This window comes from Plasmodium sp. gorilla clade G2, assembly GCF_900097015.1.
Source record: "Plasmodium sp. gorilla clade G2 genome assembly, contig: PADLG01_00_33, whole genome shotgun sequence".
Classification (NCBI taxonomy): domain Eukaryota; phylum Apicomplexa; class Aconoidasida; order Haemosporida; family Plasmodiidae; genus Plasmodium; species Plasmodium adleri (nom. inval.).
This window is the reverse complement of record NW_021628882.1, coordinates 62,021-86,956: the sequence shown is the minus strand read 5'-3', so window position 1 is coordinate 86,956 and position 24,936 is coordinate 62,021. Positions and strand designations below refer to the sequence as shown.

General features: G+C 20.5%; 5 protein-coding genes across 5 annotated transcripts; 2 read left to right on the top strand and 3 right to left on the bottom strand.

Annotated features, from left to right (window-relative positions):
* Positions 1–190: 190 nt before the first annotated feature.
* Positions 191–2,697, top strand: PADL01_0025700 (erythrocyte membrane protein 1 (PfEMP1), truncated, putative; the record flags this gene model as incomplete). The annotated part of the gene is made up of 2 exons (XM_028680492.1): positions 191–2,632; positions 2,695–2,697. The coding sequence occupies 2 exons, from the start codon at positions 191–193 to the stop codon at positions 2,695–2,697; spliced, it is 2,445 nt and encodes an 814-aa protein (XP_028541270.1).
* Positions 2,698–8,784: 6,087 nt separating this feature from the next.
* PADL01_0025600 (erythrocyte membrane protein 1, PfEMP1, putative) lies at positions 8,785–9,735 on the top strand (the record flags this gene model as incomplete). Its single annotated transcript, XM_028680491.1, has 1 exon — positions 8,785–9,735. The coding sequence occupies one exon, from the start codon at positions 8,785–8,787 to the stop codon at positions 9,733–9,735; it is 951 nt and encodes a 316-aa protein (XP_028541269.1).
* Positions 9,736–10,976: 1,241 nt separating this feature from the next.
* PADL01_0025500 (cytoadherence linked asexual protein 3.2, putative) lies at positions 10,977–16,009 on the bottom strand (the record flags this gene model as incomplete). The annotated part of the gene is made up of 9 exons (XM_028680490.1): positions 10,977–12,491; positions 12,659–13,425; positions 13,520–13,678; positions 13,779–13,964; positions 14,036–14,146; positions 14,265–14,327; positions 14,408–14,461; positions 14,542–15,111; positions 15,184–16,009. 9 exons carry the CDS (start codon positions 16,007–16,009, stop codon positions 10,977–10,979), a joined length of 4,251 nt encoding a protein of 1,416 aa, XP_028541268.1.
* Positions 16,010–18,117: 2,108 nt separating this feature from the next.
* Positions 18,118–19,113, bottom strand: PADL01_0025400 (Plasmodium exported protein (PHIST), unknown function; the record flags this gene model as incomplete). Its single annotated transcript, XM_028680489.1, has 2 exons — positions 18,118–18,849; positions 18,976–19,113. 2 exons carry the CDS (start codon positions 19,111–19,113, stop codon positions 18,118–18,120), a joined length of 870 nt encoding a protein of 289 aa, XP_028541267.1.
* A 4,348-nt stretch (positions 19,114–23,461) lies between these two features.
* Positions 23,462–24,467, bottom strand: PADL01_0025300 (Plasmodium exported protein (PHIST), unknown function; the record flags this gene model as incomplete). The annotated part of the gene is made up of 2 exons (XM_028680488.1): positions 23,462–24,208; positions 24,330–24,467. The coding sequence occupies 2 exons, from the start codon at positions 24,465–24,467 to the stop codon at positions 23,462–23,464; spliced, it is 885 nt and encodes a 294-aa protein (XP_028541266.1).
* Positions 24,468–24,936: the final 469 nt, after the last annotated feature.

Genomic DNA, 24,936 nt, shown 5'->3' with positions numbered 1-24,936 from the left:
TAGTGGTATATATATAACCACATATATATGTACCCACATATGTATGTAACCCACTTGCTCTAGTGGCCACACATATGTAGTGGCTAACCACTTGCTCTAGTGGCCACACATATATAGTGACAACCACTCGCAGTTTTTGCGTTGGTTTATCGAATGGGGCGAAAACTTCTGTGAGGAAAAAACACGATATATGGAAACACTAAATACTGAGTGTTATGTGAAACCTTGTAATACTCTTTGTGGAGGAACTACATGTGAACCATGTCAAAAAGAATGCGCAAAATATAATAAATGGTTATTAACTAAAAAAAATGAATTTAATGGACAAAAAATGAAATTTAGAGATGATTACAAACAAAAAAAAGACAAACATGCTATATATGCTGGAATCAATCAAAGTCCTCACAGCTATTTAAACAAAAATGTACCTACCTGCAGTACAGAAGAATTTACTAAATTATTCAAGAAAGCAGACAAAATATATCAACCATATAAAGGAAAATGTAAAAGATGTATAGATGAATTAACTCAAGATGTTTTAGATAAAATTCAAAATAAAACGGGTACTCCAAATAGAAAAAAAAATATTTTTTTATTATGTAATGGAAAATGTGAAGATGGAAGTGATAATTTGTACGACAAATATGTTAAAGACAGTAAATATAATGATATTAAGGGACAAGGTAATTGCGAAGGGCTTAAAAAAGAAGCAGAAAGTAAATATATTAAATGGATACATAGTGGAGGGGGAAATGAATATGAATATTTGAAGAATCGTGGTGTTCCTGAAGACGTATATATTCCTCCAAGGAAACAAAAAATATGTTTTCAAGGACTAGACGGAAAAATTACAGGTGTTAATGTTAATGATGAAAAGACGTTGTTGGAACATTTGATAAAACTTGCTGCAATTGAAGGATTTAATTTAGGAGAATATTATAAAGAAAAAAAACAAAAACCAGATAATGAAAAATATAAATATGATGTTAGTGAATGTAGTGCTTTAAAATATAGTTTTCTTGACTTAAGAGATATAATATTAGGTCACGATATGGTAGAAACAGATAAGGAGGAAACAGAACAAAATTTGAAAAAAATATTTGAAAAAGTGCAAAATGAAAAAGGCAGCAGTGATTTAAATAAAGAGCGTAAAGATTTTTGGAATCAGAACAAAGATTGTGTCTGGAAAGCTATGCTATGTGGATATAAAAAAAGTAGAGATGAAGGAACTGCTAGTGGTAAATCTAAACCTAGTGTTGACGACCTACAAAATTGTGGTACTGACCCCCCTAGTGAGACCGATTACCCACTTGGCAATGACCGTGATAGTGGTAAAAACCTCCAGTTTTTGAGATGGTTTGCCGAATGGGGCGAAGATTTTTGTGGTCACTACACGAGGGAGTTGGAGAAGTTGAGTACCGCTTGTCAGAAATGTGTAGGTAATGGAAATTGTGAAAATTGTACCCAGTGTCAAACACAATGTGGAATATATTCATCATTTATTAAAAAATGGAAAGATCAATATGATAAACAAAAGTTAAAATATGATGATCTTAAAGATAAACCTCCATATAAGAATGATCCGGCCGTGAGTGGTTCAAAAGAAGCCTATGAATATTTAGACAAATCGTTAAAAAAAAGTTGTCAAAATAGTGGTACAAATAGTGATTGTAATTGTATGGAACAAACCTCGTCACAAACCACGTCCTCTAGTGGTACACACATGCCTAAATCCCTAGACCAAATACCTGAGGGATATGAAAGTAAGTGTGAGTGTGTGGATAAGCCGGCGGCGGCGAAACCAGATACGTCACATCAATCACCAGGGAGATCGGCACAACCGGGACGATCTCAAGCAAAAGTTGATGACCAGGATCAGGGTACTTGGGTTGGAGGCCCTACACTGAATCCACGTGGAGCAAACGCTGGCATTCAAGTTACTCCTGCCTCACCTAGTCCCACAAATCCCACTCCTGGTCACTCTCCGGCTCCTGCGTCACCGTCGAGTGGTGGTGGCTCGCCAGGGACGAATGGTGGTACTGGTAACCAGGCGGGAAGTGGAGCATCAACATCAAAAAAAACTGATGGTCTCGATAGTTTGTGGAACGCAATAGAAAAGACTACTGCTGTTGCTAAAGATTTGGGAGTTGCTGCAGCAGAAAAAGCTATTCAAGCTGTAAATATTATAAAGCCAATTGCAGAAGTAGCTGAAACATTAGGAACTATAGGTGCTGGATATATTGGTTTAGGAGCTGCAACAACTGGAATAGAAGCAGCAAAAGCTGGAATAAAAGCTGTTGAAAAAGTTGGACCAATTTTGAAAACTACAATAAATACTGCTATTCGTTCCATTACAAATACTGTTAAACCCCCTGCCCCACAACCGCAACCTGGTAATAGTGGTAATAGTGGTGGTTCATCAAGTGGTGGTAGTGCTAACGCGGTGGCACCACTTGGACCTGGTGGACAAGTATCACCTGGAGTTGGACCTGGACCATCACCCCCAGCAAAACCTGGTGGAAACTCAGCACCTGGTGGAGTAACCCCCGACCTCACCAAATTCGTCACGCCCACGGTCGTGCCTTGGGCTATAGGTGTTGGTTTTGTTGGGATAGTTTATTTAATGTTGAAGGTGAGAGTTATGTATGTGTGTGTGTATGTATGTGTGTATTTTATATTTATATTGAAATATAGTAAGAAAAAAGAAAATAGATATATATATATATATATATATATAAAAGGTATATATTGGAATATATTTGATGAAATAATAAATATATGAGAATAAATTTGTTGAAAGAAAAAAGAAATATATATATAGATGAAAAAAAAATTTCAGAAAAATTTAAAAATATATAAATTAAAAATAAAAAAGAGATAAAATAATTTCAGAAAAATTTAAAAATATATAAATTAAAAATAAAAAAGAGATAAAATAATTTCAGAAAAATTTTAAAATATAAATAAAAAATGAGAATTTTTTTTTAAATAAAAGAAAAAAAAATAAAAAAGAGATAAAATAATTTCAGAAAAATTTAAAAATATAAATAAAAATATAAATTTTTTTGAAAAATAAATAAATAAAAATTTAATTAAAATAAAAATAAGAGAAATTTTTTGAAAAAAAAAAATATAAAAAAAAAAAATTCAGTTAAAATAAAATTAAAAAGTGAGAAATGTTATGAAAAAAAGAATATAAAAATAAATTCAGTTAAAATAAAAAAATGAGAAATGTTATGAAAAAAAAAAAAAGGAATATATAGTCAAACAATAATAGATAAAATAAAAAAGAATATATTGGAACAATTTAGTTGAAAGAAAAAAAAAAAAAATAAAATAAAAAGAGAGGGGAAGAAAAAAAAATATTTCACACATTTGAAAATAAAAATGAGAAATTTTATGAAAAAAACAATATAAAAAAAAATTCAATTAAATAAAGTAAAAAGTGAGAAATTTTATGAAAAAAAAAATTTTTAAAAAAATTCACTTAAAAAAATAAAATGAGAAATTCTATCAGAAAATAATTAAAAATAAAAAAGGAATATATAGTTAAAAAAATTTAGTGAAATAATAAGTATATATGGGAACAATTTAATTGAAACAAAAATTACATAAGAATAATTTAGTTGAAATAATAAGTATATATAGAAATAAATTTGTTAAAAAAAGAAATATATACATAAAAAAATATGTTAAAATAAAAGGAATATATAGTAACATATTTGTTAATATTAAAAAAAAAGAAATATATAGAAACAATTTAGTTGAAATAATAATTAAATATGGGAATAAATTTGTTAAAAAATGGAATATATAGTTACACATTTGTTAGAAATAGAAAAACAGGAATATATAGGAACACATTTTTGTTGAAATAGAAAAAAGATATACATAGTAACAAATTTGTTAAAATAAAAAATTATATATGGAAACAATTTAGTTGAAATAAAAAGAAATATATGGAAACAATTTAGTTGAAATAATAAATAAATATGGGAACACATTTGTTTGAAATAAAAAAGAATATATAGTTAAAAAATTTTACATAAAACAAAAAAAATAATATATGGTAACACATTTGTTAAAATAAAAGGAATATACACATATATTTGTTGAAATGATAAGTATATATAGAAATAAATATGTTAATAAAAACTAAATATATGGAAATAAATTTATTAAAATAAAAAAGGAATATATATAAATAATTTAGTTGAAAAAATAAATATGTACATAAAAATATTATGATAAGAAAAGTAATATATAGTAACAAATTTGTTGAAATAAATAAAGAAATATATAGATATATATTTGTTAATATAAAAGGAATATATAGATAAAAAATTTGATAAGAAAAAAAGAAATATATAGATAAATAAATTTGGTGAAATGATAAGTATATATAGGAACACATTTGTTAAAATATAAAAAAGTAATATACAGTAAAAAAAATTATGTTAAAATAATAAGTATATATAAATAAATTTGGTTAAATAAAAGGAATATATGGAAATAAATTTGTTGAAATAATAAGTATATGTTGAAACAAATTTGTTCAAATAAAAAGTATATATGGAAATAAATTTGTTACAATAAAAATAAGAAATATATAGAAAAAAAAATTGTGTTAAAATAAAAAAGAATATATAGTTAAAAAAAATTGGTTAAATAAAAAAGAAATATATTGATAAAAAAATTTATTGAAATAAAAAGAATATATAGTTAAAAAAAATTGTGTTGAAATAGAAAAAAGAATATATGGAAATAAATTGTGTTGGAATAAAAAAAAAAAGGAATATATAGTTAAAAAAATTTACATAAAACAAAAAAAAGAATATATGGTAACACATTTGTTAAAATAAAAGGAATATATAGAAATAATTTTGTTGAAATAATAAGTATATATGGAAATAAATTTGTTGGAATAAAAATAAAAAATATATAAGAACAAATTTATTGAGATAAAAAGAATATATAGTTAAAAAAATTGTGTTAAAATTATAGGAATATATAGTTACACATTTGTTGAAATAAAAAAAATGGAATATATAAGAACAAATTTATTGAGATAAAAAGAATATATAGTTAAAAAATTTTACATAAAACAAAAAAAATAATATATGGTAACACATATGTTAAAATAAAAGGAATATACATATATATTTTTTGAAATAAAAGTATATATGGAAGTAAATTTGGTGAAATAAAAAGTATATATGGAAATAAATTTGGTGAAATAAAAATAAGAAATATATAACAAATTTATTGAGATAAAAAGAATATATAGTTAAAAAAATTGTGTTGAAATGGAAAAAAGAATATATAGATAAAAAAATTGTGTTAAAATAAAACCTATATATGGGAACACATTAGTTGAAATAAAGAAAAAAGGAATATATGGGAATAGAATTTGGTGAAATGAAAATTATATGGAAACACATTTGTTGAAATATAAAAAGAAATATATAGTTAAAAAAAATTGGTTAAATAAAAAAGAATATATGGGAACAATTTAGTTGAAATAATAATTATATAGATAAAAGAAATTGTTAAAATAATATGTATAGGAACATATTTGTTGAAATAAAAAAAAAGAAATATATAACAACAATTGCGTTAAAAAGAAATTATATTGATAAGAAATTATGTTAAAAACAGATATACATAGTGATAAATTTGTTAAAATAAAAAAGAATATATGGGAACAATTTAATTGAAATAAGAAAGATATATATGGGAACATAATTTGTTTAAATAATAAAAAGAAATATATAAGAACAAATTTATTGTGATAAAAAGAATATATAGTTAAAAAAAATTGTGTTAAAATAAAAGGAATATATTGATATATATTTGTTAAAAAAATAAATATATGGGAACAATTTACTTGAAATAAAAAAAAGAAATTATATAGTTAAAAAAATTGTGTTAAAATAAAAAGAATATATAGTTACACATTTGTTGAAAAAAGAAATATGTACATAAAAATATTATGTTAAAATAAAAGGAATATATAGTAACAAATTTGTTAAAATAAAAAAAAACAAAAATATATAACAATTGTGTTAAAAAAAAATTATATTGATAAGAAATTATGTTAAAAATAAGAAATATATAGGAATACATTTTTTGAAATAGAAAAAAAAAAAAAAAATATAGATAAAAAACTTTGTTAAAATAAAAGGAATATATAGTTAAGAAAAATTGGTTAAATAAAAAAGAATATATAGTTACACATTTGTTAAAAAATGGAATATATAGAAAAACAAATTTGTTTTAAATAGAAAAAAAGGAATATATAGATAAAACAATTTGTTAAAAAGAAATTATATAGTTAAAAAAATGTGTTAAAAAAAAAAGAAATATATTGGAAAAACCTTTTGTTAAAAAATGGAATATATAAGAAAAAATATTTCTTTGAATTAAAAGAATATATAGACATAAATTTGTTGAAATAGGAAAAAAGAACATATAAATAAAAAAATTGTGTTAAAATAAAAGAAATATGTAGTTAAAAAAATTTGTTTAAAAATGGAATATATAGTTACACATTTGTTGAAAAAAGAAATATGTACATAAAAATATTATGTTAAGAAAAGTAATATATAGTTACAAAAATATGTTAAAATAAATAAATAATATATGAAAATAAATTTGGTGAAATGATAAGTATATATAGTTACACATTTGTTAAAAAAAGTAATTATATAAAAACAAAATTATGTTAAAAAATACAATATATAGGAACAACTTTGTTAAAAAATAAAATATATAGAAATAATTTTGTTGAAATATAAAGTATATATAGATAAACAAATTTGTTGAAAGGAAAAAAGAAATATATTGATAAAAAAATTTATTGAAATAAAAAAGAATATATAGGAACAAATTGTGTTAAAAAAAATTAAGAAAAAAAAAGAAAGAGAGAGAAAAAATAAATATTTCACAGATTTCAATATAAAAGTGAAATTGAAAATTATTTTAAATAAAAAAAATACACAAAAATTAAGTTAAAATAAAAAAATGAGAAAATATTTTATTAGAAAAAATATACAAAAAAAAAATTCAGTTAAAAAAAAACATGAGAAATTGTATCAAAAAAAAAATATGTTAAAATTTAAAAAAAGAAAAAACAATGAAAAAAAAATCCAATTAAAATACCAAAAAAAAAAAAACAATTGAAAATAAAAATGCAGCTAAAATACAAAATGAGAAAAACTTTTATGAAAAAAAAAATACAAAAACAATTCATTTAAATAAAAATGATGAAAAGAAATATTAAGTTAAAATAAATAAATATATATATATATATATATAATTAAGTTAAAATAAAAAATGAGAAAAAAAAAATATATCTATATATATAAATAAATATACCAATACATACATAATTATACCAAAACCTATATATATTTATATATAAAATCCAACACATACATATACACCACTCACACATATATATCCCCAACACATATATACCCCACTCACACATATATAAAACCCCCCACATATACATACACCCCACATATATATATAACCCCCACATATACATACCCCACGAAGATATATATCCGGACACACAAATATCTCTAAATATATATATGTTGAAAATATATATATGTATACATATATACATGATATAGAAACATAAACGCATATATATACACATTATATATACATATAAGCGTATATATATGCATATATGTTCCTATATTGTGCATATATGTATATGTATATATATATTCAAAATATATATTTATAAATATTTGTGCGCGGGTCGCCCCCTCCCACGGGGGATATACATCTTCGTGGGCTGGGGGTATATGTGGTGGTTATATATATACGTGTGGTGGTATATATATACGTGTGGTATATATATACGTGTGGTGGTAAATATATATGTGTGGTATATGTATATGTGGGGGTGTTATTTATATGGGGGTAAATATGTGTTTTGTTTTTTTATATATGTAAAGAATAAAGTTAAAAAATTCTAAAAAAAATTGAGAGAAAAAAAAAATTTAACATATTTAAAAATAAAATTGAAATTCATAATTTTTTTAAATAGAAAAAACAAAAAAATTGAAAATAAAATTCAGTTAAAATAAAAAATGACAAATTTTATCAAAAAAAAATATAAAAAGAATTTATTTAAAAAAAAAAATATAAAAAAGAATTCATTTAAAATAAAAAATTAGAAATTTTATCCTAAAAAAAAAATATAAAAACAATTCATTTAAATAAAAATCATGAGAAAAAAATGGAGTTAAAATAAAAATGATAAATTGTTTTAAATAAAAAAAAATATAAAAACCATTCATTTAAATAAAAATCATGAGAAAAAATTCAGTTAAAATAAAAATGATAAATTGTTTTAAATAAAAAAAATATAAAAACCATTCATTTAAATAAAAATCATGAGAAAAAATGGAGTTAAAATAAAAATGTGAAATTTTATCAGAAAAAAATTGAAAATAAAATTCATTTAAATAAAAATCATGAGAAAAAAATGGAGTTAAAATAAAAATGATAAATTTTATGAAAGAAAAATTAAGTTAAAATAAAAAATGCGAAAAAAAAAAAAAAAAATTACCTATATTTATTTACATATATATATATATATTCCAATACCTATATACCTATACCCACACATATACATATATATATTCACATACATATATATATATTCATATACATATATGTGTTTGTTTTTCTTAGAAAAAACCCCCAACTACCTCTACGGATATTTTTCGTGTGCTTAATATACCCCAAAATGATGAGGCGATGCCGACAAAAACATCAACGAATAGATATATACCATACAAAAGTGACAGTTACGCTGGACGAACATACATATATGTGGAAAATGATAATGATAGTGATAACTATGTGGTAACAACTGATACATCTGATATAACTTCGTCGTCCGAAAGTGAGTATGAAGAGATAGATTTATATGTGCCACGTAGTCCTAAATATAAAACATTAATTGAAGTAGTACTAAAACCAACTAAAAGTGGTGACACACTAAATAGTGATACCATATATAGTGACAAACCTAGTCATATACCTAGTCATATACCCATAGAGGATGAATGGAATGAAGTGAAACATGATTTTATATCAAACATGTTACAAAAAGATATACCTGGAAACACTACATATACTAATACTTCATATAGTGGTATGCCTCTAGAACAACCTTTTATTACACAAATACAAGATAGAAAATTATATAGTCATGATAACGAAATTATATATAATATTAATTGGAATGTACCAAATAATATCACCACTAATACTGCGACATATAATAGTTTATATAGTGGTATAGATCTAATTAATGATTCTTTAAATAGTGGTAATGATATTGATATATATGATGAGTTGTTAAAACGAAAAGAAAATGAATTATTTGGAACAAAATATACGAAAAATACATCAACAAATAGTTTTGCAAAACCAATAAGTGGTGATCCGATCCTCAACCAATTGGATTTATATGATAAATGGTTAGAGAAACATAGAAATAACCAGTGGAAAAACAAACCGGATAATAATATACCTGTGGAAAACGTCCGCACTACACATACATTGTTGAATACCAACCTTTCTATAGAAATAAGTAGTGATATCACCCATGATACATCTAATATGGATATGAGTGGTACTAATAGATATACTTATTTGGATGATATGGATTCGTTCGAAAATAGTAGTGATGAAAATTTATGATGATAAAAATTTGATATATTCTTTGGATATATATGTGACCGAAGATATATAAATCCTAATTTTAATAAAATAATTAATCCGTATAATATATATATATATTAAATTTGTTTGTGTGTTTTAAACAAAAATATTTATTAAAATTCATTTTAAAAAAAAAAAAAAATATATATAATGGTTTTTAATTCATTAAATAAATTGATTTGAACATTATTTTTTTTTATTTATGTATAAGAACATATAATAATTTACAAATATTATATATATATATTTTATATAAATTTTAATATATGTTTTTTTTGAATAATATAGTTAAACATTTTAATTATATTGTGTGGTTCATTACATATATATATGATATGCACAAAATATTTTCATAAAGATGAATTATATATATATATGTGGAATAAAATTAATTTTTTTTGTTGAGATATATATTATATAAAAATTAATGTAATATATATATATATATATGTGTTTTATTTTATAAAAAAAAAAAAAAGATGAAACCATTAAGGTATGAAATATTCTTTGTTTTTATAATTTTAAAAAGAATTTCGTAAAACAAATTTGATAACTTATATAAATTAATAACAAATATATTAAATTAAATTTTTTATCACATTTCAGAAATATACATTAAGTAATAATATCAGCAATAAATAACCGAACGTTCAATATTATAAACTAACAACTACATAGATATTATTAAATTTATAATTGTTCATTATATATATGAGTGTTATATTTAAAAATAATTTTGTATTATTTTTAATAGGATCAAAATATATTTTTATTTATTATACAAATACTTTTATATATAAAAAAAATAAATATTAATGAATAACACCTGCGACTAATTTAATTTTTCATTCAATTTCACACAGTTTATTTCTTCTGTTTAATGGTATTGCAATAAAAATATACATATCAATGAAAATATGAATAAAAATATAACTTCTGTATAATTAAAATAAAAACAATATAAAGAAGAAAAAATTATCCAAATAAAAAAAGTATTAAGAAAAAAAACATTTAAGAAAAAATATATAAAAACAAATATTTTTATTAACAAATAATTTTACAAAAAACAAATTTTAAAACAAATGAAGGAAACCAAATCAAAACAAATCATATATATATATATATATATATATATATATATATATATAAAATAAAAACACAAATTCTAAAACATAATAAAAATCCTAAAATTATATATAAATCATATACATATATATATATTAGTGAAATCTTGCGACCATTAATTCGTCGTCGGGTTCGTCGAACCCTTTTTCATCATCGTCACTATCTGCCGAACCTGTTTCTTCTATTTTTTCAACATCAATATACGTACTAGTGGGTGACTTTGTTACTTTCGTTATGTCATCACTGTGTGGGAGTAATTGTGGTGGTAGTTGTGTTTCTTCCACTTCTTCAACCACAGGACAATAATCGCATCTTTCGTTTAAAAATTGTTCGTTTTTTCCACAATCGTCAAAAAAAGCAAACTCATCCACATAAGTAGCCATTTTGTTCTTGAAAGCATTTTCCATATCATATCGTCTTAAATTATTCATTGTATCCTCGTTCGTTTCGTACAAATAATTCATGATTTTATTTTTAGACGAAAGTCGTGAAGCAATAACTTCACCCAAATACCCATATTTTTTCATACTCAAGTATGCTTCACGTTCATATTTTATTAGAATATCACTTGTATATTCTTTAAGTTTTGTTCGTACAAAATTTATAAAATATTTATTGAATACTCCATAATATCGATCCAAGAAACGGAAATTGCTCGTAATATAAAAATTAATATTTTCAAAATATGCATATAAGGGAAACACAGCGAAAAAACAAAAAGCGTACATGAACCCGTTCGTCAATTCCATGAAAAAATTTCTATTAAAACTATGAACGGACGGTTTGCGTGCGTATGTGTGTTCTTTCACATGTTGAGTTTGTTCTTTTATTGCAGGACCAAACCCTCCAGGAAAATGTTTGCCCGCATCAAGATATAAATTTGTGAAAAAATAAAAAAATAAATATGTTTCTGATTTTGGAACCCAGTTGAAAAAAAAGCTTTGGGGGGTAGCACCACCAGAACTTCCTCCTCCTCCACCTTGACCAGCAGCTCCACCAGTACTACCACTACCACCGGCATTAGAACTTGAATCTGTCAAACTTGGAATTAAATGACCTTGACCTGCCCATACACCTGACCAACTGAGTCTGACTAATAGAAAATAGGTTGTTATAGGTAAAAATTTTCTTCCAATGAACTGACCCACCTTTTTAGCAGAATAGAAATTAGCGCTTGCCACGGCCTGGTATTCACATAAAAGACTTAAATTCTTATATTTTAACATCTCGTACATTTTGGATGCAAGCATGAAATAGTTGGAGAAAACGAACGTTTTCCCATATTTTAATTGTGTGATAGGTTTTTTCGCATATGGTGGCAACAAACTGTTCGTCATACTATCCATGATACTTCCGTTATACACATATGCAAATGTGAGAAATGCGGAGGTACTTGTTGCTACCTGGATATTTTCACTTAATCCATACGCTTTGTCCAGATGATCTGCATTATTGCTTAACATTGTGGAAAACAACATTTGAAATGCTGCAAACGTCGTTTTCGCATAATAGCGCGACGCCATAGAATTATGTATTTCCAGTTCACGTTCTTCTTTGCTTAATTTCGAATAATTATTTGCCACATTCATGAAAAAAACATTATTCACGCTCTATAAAAAAAATATATATGTATGTGGGTGTATGTATGTGTGTATTTGGGGATGGGTATATCTATTTTTTATGTGTATTTATAATCATTTATATATAAATATATATAAATATTTACATATAAATATACAAAAACATATATATATATATATATATATATATATTATACCATTTTGTCGTTTCTTCGTTGTGTCCTGTAGGTTTCTTCAATTCGTCTAAATAATAAATAAACCGTTTGCAAAAAAGATGTATCGGAAAATATATCTGTGTTAAAATTATATATTGAGTATAGTTCGTCCACCACTTCTTTCAATATTTCTTTATTTACTTTAAATCCATAAATAATACCATATTTATAAAAATTGACAGAATTTCCCATAATACTATGCAATGTATGATAGACTCGGTCTTTTACTTTTTTATATGTTGGGGTAGCAGTCATATATTTTCTCATATTGAAAATATCTGCAAAAAATAACACGTCGTCAAAATGAGTTTTGTACAAATCCATGGAGTCTCGCATTAACATTAATTTGTTATTTATATTATAAATATTATGATATTTATATAAATTTTTCACATGTCTTTGATCAAAATACATATCGTACGCGCACTCGATCAAGGATTTTAAAACTTTGTTCCACTGGTTCATTTTTGGAGGTTCAAATTTTTGTGATAACACTTTATCGTGCAAATCTTTTCTTATATATGGATTGTGATAATTTGAAAAATAAAACCCTGCGGGCGAACTAATCATCCAATCTTTAAATTTATGTTCGAGAATTAATGACAAAGGATAAGATCGCGGTAATCCTAGAGGTGGTTCATTCAATTGATGGAAAAAATCTAGTTGTAAAAATGAGTTGACATGGACCAAAAATGTCAGAGCTTTTTTCATTTTTTCTAACGTTCCCACTTTCATTAATTTTTCCAGTTCTAAGAAAAAATATATATGTATATGTATATATATATATATATATATATATATATATGTATACACATAGTGATTATAAATATATTTGTTTATTACCATCGACTAAATTGTTTGGAATACGTTTCCTCACATATAAAGTATAATATTTTTTTATAGGTGAAGGGAACCAATAATTTGTTACAACCGTTCTGTTAAATGAATCTTCGTCCTTTATGTTTAAATACATTGCTTCAGCAACATTTTTGTACGCAATATCTATAGGTTATACGTATATATACATATGTATGTGTAAGTATATATATATATATATATATATATATACATATATATACATATATTTATATATTTTTATTACCCTTAAAACTGGTGAGTCGAAATAAAAAGAGAAACGTGTACCAATTAATATCATGAGATAGGAAATTACTATAATCCTGATATATATCTAATGTTCTCATTAGAGATGATACTTTTTGTATTTTCAGACCTTTAGTTAAATATACGTAAAATTTTTGTAACATGGAAGGAACTTCATCGAATTTCACTAAAAAAATATATATATAAATATATATGTATTTATGTATATATATCCACATGTTTATTTTTTTATATTACTGTTAGAATATAAGAAGGCTCCTTTACATACATCGCATTTGGATACATCGTTGAGGAAATTACTATCATTTGATAATATATTTGGTTGGTGTAAATGACATTTCTCAATACCTATCAATATATATGTATATATATATATATATATGTATATGAAATATATATGTACATATATATTTATATTTATATGTATATATATATATATATATATATATATATATTTTTTATTTACATTTTAATAAGTTTTCAAAAAGTTTGGAAAAATCTTTTTCTTCAGTAAATGACATTTCGACAGCTAAAAAAAAAATAATAAAATATATGATTATATTTATATTATATACACATATACATACATATATATATATATATCCTTACTGTTATAATATCCAGGTAAATAAAGTGATGTGACATAAGCTCTTGTATCATAATCTAAAAAAAAAAAAAAACATATATACATATAAATATGTACACACACATATATACCTATACATGTATATATTTTTTATTACTTAAAAGTCCTGTTAAATTTAATAAATGGACATATAACGTTTTTTTTGTTCCATAGGAACTGTAACGTTTCATGAAATAATAATAATTTAAATATATATTATATGCACTTATTTCACGATTGGGTTCTTCAGGAAAAGTATTTTCTTCGTTTGCTTCTTTTTTAAATTGGTTCGTATGATAAATAATACATTCTTTAGGATCATTACACATAAATGAAAAGAAATAATCTTTTATATATTTATGTTCCATCATCCCATGTAAATCAAAATCAGTATCTTGAGTAGTTTTTATTATTTCTAGCTGATATTTATTAAAATAATGTATTATATATTCCAAAATATTACATTCCATACTTGTGTGTGATCGATCAACTTTCAAGTACGTTTTTCTTCTTTTTTTTTCCGAGTAATAAACTGATTCATGTTCACACATCATATCAAGAACCTTAAATCTGTCAGACATGGAGAACTGTAAAATGTTTTGCCAACTAAAAAATTTAATACTCTTTGCTTGGAAATAACTATTATAATTTTTAAGAGCTAATTTTAATACAATAAAATGTCCAAGGGCTATAAAAAAAATATATATATGTATATATGTGGATATATATATATATGTGTGGTATATATATATTTTATTACCTATTAAGTGAGGACCCAAATGATTAATCAACCCTAATCCATATTGATTTGTTATATCATCTAAAGCTTCCATAAAATTTATATTGGAATTGGTCGTAAAAAAAAAATCGTTCGTGTCCATTACATCTACTTTATTGTCCTCTAGTAGAAGTGTTTCACCTTTATTTTCTATATTTTGGTTTTCTTTAATTGTTCTTACATGTGTTAACAAATTAGTAAAAAATTTCTCGTGGTCCCCTACTGGACTAGTTTTCTCTTCAACATCTTTGGATATAAATACATTATTTAATTCTTCGAGCGCAGCTTTTAAATCGTTCTGTTGTTTGTACGAATTTAATGGTATAAGCATTAATTTTATTGTTTTCAGGGTTCGCACAATAAATACTTTTTTTTTAATTATATCTGAAATATCAGAATTATATATTTCTATTAATTGTTTTTTCATAAGATGTTCGTATTTGACCATATCGTCAAACGACGATTGTATCGTAGGTACGATGTACGTTTCCTCATTAGTATCTGTAATATTTTTTTTTTTAAATTTCGATATATCTAACAATTTTTCAGTTTCTTGTTTAAGGAGAGGATATTTTAATTTATCCTTTTCTAACGATTCTAAAATTAATTTTTCTAATATTGTTAAATTCTTATGTAGTTCATCATTTCCAATCATGGATTTTAATTGATCGATATTATCATTATATTGTACATTGTGAATACTAGTTACAGTTTCATTTTCGTTATCATTTATGGAACATATTACCTTTTCATTTAAATATAAAATGAATATTAGGAAAAAAATATATATTTTATAAAATGAAACCATTTTTTACTATTAATTTTTACATGTATATAATTTTTAGTACAAATTACATATTAATGCGTACTCAAATATCTGTGAATTTATGTTTGAAAAAAAGTACAGAAATATATAACCCAGAATATAAATAAAAAAAAATTAAAACCGTATTCAAAAAGGAGTACACAAATATATTATATATATATATATATGTTAATATATATTAGTATATATAAAATGTTATACATATATATAATGGAATAATATTTTTTTATGTCTAGACAAATTTTTTAATTTTATATATTTGAACTAAACCAATTATGACCATTTTTATAATTTCACCTATTTCGAAAGAAACAAATTATAAATATAAGGACGGACATATATAATAAATATGAAACATAAGTCAATTTTCCCATATTTAATTTCTTTTACGTTTATTACAATGCATAATTATGCATATTTCTAATTTTTTAATTAATATAAATAAATAAATAATTTCATTAATACAAATAAATAAATAAATTATTTAATTATTACATATATATTTTTAATTTAATTAATACAAAAAAAATAAATAATTAAATTAATATAAATTAATATGTAATATAATTAAAAAAAATATATATGTTATAAAATAACATGAAATATATGACCTAAAAAAAATATCATAAACGTAGTCGAGAATATTCAAATATAAAAAAAATTATATAACTTCTCGTTCCTTTTTGATATCGGTGCAACGACAAATAAACAAACAAACCATATCAAAAAAATAGAAATTTAAATTATATTGTATATAATAAGACGATACCTTTTAGAAAAATCATTTTTATTAATTTAAAAAACCATTAAAAATAATAAATAAAAATAAATACCAATAATTAAAATATGGATTTTTATTTTTTTTTATTATATTAAATATATTTTTTGAAACGTTTTTTTCTCTTTTTTTTTTTTCTTTTTTATAATTTCCAAAATATGTATATGTATAAATTGTATATTTTAAAATAAAAATAATAATAATTAATTGAAAAAAAAAATATATTTTACCTATTTTATAATATATATTAACCGTGATAAAAACGATAATCGTATTATATTAAAGAAAAACTCATATTTTACAATTTAAAAATATATTTTTTATTTTCATTAAATACCTAATAATAATTGCACCTATTTATATATAATAGAATAAATATATATTATTTATACATTTTGTATATGTTTTAAAATATATTACATAAAAAGTAAAATAATATAATACCATATATTATTATTATACATGTTTGTTTATAATACATTTTTGATATATTTTTTATTTTTTTAGTAAAATATATAAAGTCATGTCATAATAATTCGAAGTAGTATAATAATAGTTTTGTTTCAATATATGACATATATTTTCGTACATTATTATTAAATGAATTTATATAAATACAAACATTATATATATAAATATATATTTTTTGTCATTTTATATTTTATATAATTTCATTACTGTTTCATAATTATATATAAATATAATATAATTATTAGATTATTTTAGATTTTAAACATTTTTTGTTTTTTATTTTCTTATTTTTCATATATATTTTCAATAATATTTCTTTAGCATATTTAATTTAAATATGGATAATTTTTTTTTTTAATGTTAATTTTTTGTTAAAAAAAGAATCACATATATATATTCAAAAATCGATTAGACATTGTTTTTTATATAATTTATAATAAATGTTTTAACATTATATAATTTTATATAAACGATCAATGATTATATTTATATATAATGATTTGTAAAGACGTCATCTAATTTTTATTATGTCGTGTCACTATATATGAAATTTTATTTATTTAATAAAATATATACATTTTATATAAATATCATACTATACTAAAATGAAATATATATATATATATATATAAGAAAGCATATATATATAATTCTATTATATTTATGTAAAATATATATATTTAATAAATGTTATTTGAACATAGACATGAACAGTTATATAGAATATACATATATATATATTAATTATTATTATACAATTTAATTGATTTAAAAAACATTTTTCATTAATATTTTATGCATACTATAATTAAAAATATATTTCTTTTAAGTTTTATAAAAATCATTTTTTCCATTTCAAGGTTTTTGCAATACTTTCTAAGAGTTCCTTTTGATGTTTTTCATGTAATTCGTTTTTTATTGTTTTAAAATATTCTACGAACGAATAAATAAACTTTAAAATATCATCAAGTGTATGTTCATCATTAATTAAACTAAAAAATTTATTAGTGTATTCCACAACATTAGTTTCAACTGTTTGGGAAAATCCCCAAATATTTTCTGTCCATATACTTTCATATAACCAACATCTCCCCTGACGACAACCATAAGTACTAACAGAAATATCTTTATCTAAATACTTCTGTATTGATGCTTTTAACTCCTTTACTATATTATCCAAATCTTCTTTTACGACGCCGACTGTGTGAATCCATATATTTCTAAGATCTTCATTTGAAGGACATTCTTCTAATGAATTTAGTACATCATACAATTCCTTTTTAGTTAAATTTTTTGACAAATCATTATAATTTATATTATTCACAGAACTATTACTTTTATTTTCCATATTATTATTCTCCATTTCGTTATTAGTACAATCTTTATTTTCCTCTACTTTTTGTTCATTACTTTTAATATTTCCATCAGATTTTGTTTTATTTATATCTTCATTTTTAAGATTTAAATTTCTTCTCCTTTGTGAACCGTTGCTATTTTTTTGTGCTTCACTTAAATTGCGTTTATATACATTACAATTTGTAGCTATTTCTAAACTTTTATTTTCTAAAGAATTCTATATAAAAAAAAAAAAAAAAAAATTATATAATATATGTACATATAATATAATAGTTATGTTATAGTAATTGATATTTATAAAAGAAATAAATAATGATAGACAACAATTATATCATCAACTTACATTTAGAAAAACATAGTAAAATCCAATTACATATAAACTTAAGCAAAGAAATTTAAAAGAAATATAACGTAATATTCCTTTTTTGTTCTCATTATCACTATACAACGAAAAAAAATTACAATTTTTTTTAATCACCATATTAATAAAATAATAATTTTTTTATTTTTATTATATAAAGGATGAAATTATGTTAAATAGTAATATTTATATGTATTCAAAAAAAAAAAAAAAAAAAAAAAAAAATAGGATTCATAAAGTATCTACGATATAATACAATATAACCACATAAATAGGTATATATTTCTTATTTTATTGTAAATAATTATTAATATATTATATAGTATGAATTTATCAAAATATATATTACATATTACACTACTTTAATTTAATGTAACAAATATATTTATGTCAGAATTCTAATAGTATATTAAAATATAGAAAATATAAATAAAATATATGTATATATGTGTATATATACTAGGTTTTATAAATATTAAATATTATTGTGTATGTATTAATAAAATAAATTAAAATAAATTAAATTAAATTAAATTTAAACAAAATAAAATTAAATTAATTCAATTTTATTATATATCAACTGTTATTTTATTTTATTATTGTATTTTGGGCTATTATATAAGTACATTTTTTATATAATTTATATAAGCAGTAAATAATATGGATAATAACAATCTATCTATTGTAAATTTTCCACTTTTACTATTATAAATATTACTTTGATTTTATATATATATATATATATATAACACAAAATATATATTTAAATCGACCAGTTGAACTCAACAATATATATAATGATAAATTATTGAAATTTACCAAAAATTTAGAACTCTTTAATTTCCATTTTACAATTTTTTTCTCCTTTTTTTTTAATACATTTTAATTTATTAATATTTAGAGGATATTTTGAGTGTTTTATAATGATTATAAAATTTATACGATTAGGCACAAAAAGGATATAATATAATTATTTCTATGATAATAAAAATTATAATTATCATTTTATATATATATTTCCCATTTTAGAACACTAACTGACCTAAAATATTTTTTTTTACACTATATTTATATTATAAATATTTTGATATATATAAATATTTATATTAATCATATTTTTATGATTATTCTATAATAATAATAAATTATATAAAATATATTTCCATTAATATATTTCCACGAACAATTTAATATATTTTTTTATTTTTTAATTAAAGTGGAAAAATAAAATAAAATAAACCGGTTAACATAACATCATATATTATTTAAGATATTAAAAAATAAAATAATAATAAGTATTTATTACATATATTATAAAAATAAAATTATATTTATTTGTTTTCATTCATATTATGTGAACAATATTATGATTTTAATAAGGCATGAATAGAATATAATTAATAATATGATATATTTCTCTTTTTATGTATTATTTAATATGAAGTATTTAATAAATATATAATACATTGAGTTATTAAATAATATATTAACAATATATTTTTATATAAGTTCTTTATTTAAAAAAAAATAAAAATTACACTTTTTTCATTTAAAAAAAAAAAAAAAATTTATATATATATATAATATATATACATATAACATAATAGGTATCTTATATTAATTGATATTTATAAAACAAATAAATAATGATAGATGAAATTTATATCATCAACTTACATTTAGAAAAACATAATAAAATCCAATTATATATAAACTAAAGCAAAGAAATTTAAAAGAGATTAATGTAATATTCCTTTTTGCTTTTCATCAAAACGATAAATGGGATAAACAGAAAAACCTTTTTTATTCGCCATATTAATAAATTAATTATTTTATTTATTTTTTTATTATTAAATAAAGATTGGAATTATAACAAATAACAATATATATTAATTCATGTATTACGATAAATAAAAATAATTGAATTAAAAAATAAGGTATGTTATATTATATATATATATTTATATTTATAATTTTTTTATAATTTAATTAAATATAGGAAACAAATAAACGAATAAAATATTTAATTATAAATAAAAAAACATACTATTTTCTTTATATATATTTAAATAAAAATATAAATTTTAAATAATTCCATTAATCAAAGTTTTATAATAATAATAAAATTTAAATAATTATATTTTATTTATTATAAAGAATTCATAAAATTATTCGATATTAAAACATTGATTTTAATTTGACATAAAATATGATAGAAATACAAAATAATATATTTGCATGCATATTTTCTAATATGCTTTATTATAAATATATTTATATCTAATATTTTTAAAATACTCATATGTATTTCAATCCAATGCTAAATTAACATTTTTTAATTATGGAAGGTTTACTAAAGTATCAATGTACAATTTTACTATGATCGTTTTTATAACATTTATTAAAGTGTTAATGTTATATTAAATATATCATTTTCGTTTATTATTATTATTATTATTATTATTATTATTATTTTTTTTTTTTATATATATATATTTTATTTATTTTTACATCTACATATGTTTCGTTTTAATATACAATAATACAGTTTATATATTTTTAAATAAATATAATATATATATATATATATATTAGTAAAGACTAATTTTATGTTTTTTTAAAAACATTTATTGTTATAAAAATAACTTGAATATATATATATTTTAAATATCAAAAAATATATTTTTAAATCCTTGTTTAAAAGAAATATTACAAAAAAAAATAATAAATTACGAATAAGTATAAAATAATTTAACATAATTGTAAAATTGTATAATAAAATCAAATGTATAATAAAGAATACATTTTAAATATTTTTGTTTTATTCCATATTTATATGACACTTAATGTACAATAAAATTTATATTTATAACAAAATAAATATCTTTTTTTCAATCTAACAAAAACAAAGAAATATACATAATGTAAAAAACAAAAATAGACAACAATAGATAAAATAAAAAATGCAACATAATTAATATATATATTTAATTAAATAAAATATATATATTACAATTAATAAAATTATTTATAACTATATTTAATATGATCTGAAAACAAAAAGCACAAATACATATTTATACAAAAGTATATTATAAATAAGCACAAATCAATTTTTAATATAAATATATAGACAAATGAAGAATATTTTTTTAAAATACCTTATAATAATAGAAATAATAAATTTTATGAAAATAAATTTATAAAGATATTTTTTATTTATTCTGATATATTTATTAATCCAGAATGTGTATTTAAAAATAATTATTATCAAATTAGAAATACTTAATAAAAAAATGTAAAATATAATAAAGGAAATGAATAAATTTAATTATTTTATAATAAAATATTATATACAGCACATAGGTTTATTGATTATATATAAATCATATATATTCAGAAAATTCTTATAATAATTAATAAAATATATTACATATTCTTTTATATACATTACCATAATCTGGTCATGTCGAAGAAATAAATAAAACTTTGTAGTATTATAATATATATATATTCATAAATGTATTTAAGTTCATTTAATATATGAAACATTAATATAAATATAATAAGAATTAAGAATTATTATATAGACTTATCTATATTTTTATTATATTATAAATTTGATTAACGTATTCTATATAACTAAAAATAGAGACATCAAATAAAATAATATATAATAATTACACAAACAAAAAAAACATAATAAAGATAGTATGTGATTATTTCAACACAATATATATTACAATTGTAAAATATATATTTCATAGAAATATTTCATTGAACAAAAATAATTAAAAAAACCCTAAGCACATTATATATTTCTATAAAAAAAAAAAATGAGATATATATATTTTTTGTTTTACCTTTCATTCCTTAAATTATTAATTTTATTTTTACTTTTTGTTAACTTATATATAATATATCATATTATATATAATCGTTCTATGTTTATATGTGTTTACATACTTGTGTACGTTCTTACTTTATTCATATGTCTTATAAACGATTTATGTATATATTATGTTTTTATTATTGATTTATTATTTCAAAATATATATATATATATATACATATACCTAAATTTGTATATATAATTCTTTTTTATGTAGTATTTTCCTATACACATATATATATAAAGTATTATTTTTTCGTATTAAAATATATATGTGATAATATATAAAGTAAATAATTTAATAAAAATAAATTTTTTTTTTTTTTTTTTTTTTTTTGTATGACACACTATTTGTAAAATTTATTTTACTTATTAATATATAAATATTTATTATAATAAACAACGTACAAAAAAAAAAAAAAAAAAAATAATTTTATAATAATACAAAGATATATAAATGATATAATATAAATATATCTATATGTAATAAAAAAATTATTTTATATAATTCAATAAATTTAAAACAGCTTTACTTATTAATCTTATCTAAATATAATATAAATAAAAGATATATTTTTATCGACGAAATTTATTTTTTTCCCGTGTATAACGTTCTTGTTCAACATCATTTAATAGTTCCTTTTGGTGTTGTTCATATAACTGTTTTTTTAATGTTTTGAAGTGTTCTAAGAAGGAATACAGAAATTTTAATATATCATCAAGTGTATGTTTATTATTAATTAACGTATAAAAATTTTTAGTGTATTCTAACTCTTCATTTGTTACTGCTTCCATTATACTTAAAATATGTTCTTCCAATCTATGTTTATATACAAACACACTAGGTTCTGACATAGCAATACTAGTTATAAAATCATTATCTAAATACTTCTGTATTGATGCCTTTAACAGTTGGAATATATTATCCAAACCTTCTTTTGCAATACCACATGTATGAGTCCATATATTTCTAAGATCTTCTTTGGGTGGGCATTCTTTTAATGAATTTAATACATCGAATAATTCCTTTTCTGTTAAATTTTTTGACAAATCATTATAATTTATATTATTCATAGAACTATTACTTTTATTTTCCACGTTATTATTCTTCATATCATTGTTAGTACATTCATCATTTTCCTCTACTTTTTCTTCATTACTTTTAATATTTCCATTAGATTTTGTTTTATTTACATCTTCATTTTTAAGTTTTAAGTTTCTTTTCCTTTGTGAACCGTTACTTTTTTTTTTTGCTTCACTTAAATTGCGTTCATATACATTGCTAATATTAACAATTTGTAAGCCCTTGTTTTCTAACGATGTCTACATTAAAAAAAAAAAATTATAAAACATACATACATATAACATATATTCTATAGTAAATTAAATTTATATAAAAAAAAATAAATAATTATAATAATAAATAAAATTCATATGATCTTACATTTAGAAAAACATAGTAAAATCCAATTACATATAAACTTAAGCAAATGAGTTTAAAAGAAATATAGCGTAATGTTCCTTTTTGATTCTTATTATCACTATACAACGAAATAATTGTACAATTTTTTTTAGTCTCCATCTTAATAACTTTACTATTTGTTTTGATTAATATATAAAAGAATGCAATTATGTTAAATAGTAATATTTATATGTATTAAATAAAAAAAAACAAAAAACAAAATTGTATTTATAAAGAATCTATGATATAATACAATATGAACATATAAATAGGTATATCGTTCTTATTTTATTGTAAATAATTAATAATATATTATATAGTACAAATTAATCAAATATATATATATATATATATATATATATATAATATTACACTAGTTTAATTTAAAGTAATAAATATATATTTGTCAAATGCTAATAGTATATTATAATATAGAAAATATAAATAAAATATATTCATATATGTGTACATGTACTAGGTTTTATAAAAATTAAATAGTATTGTATATCTATTAATAAAATAAAATAAATTAAAATAAAATAAATTAAAATAAAATAAAATTAAATAAAATTAAATTAAATTAAATAAA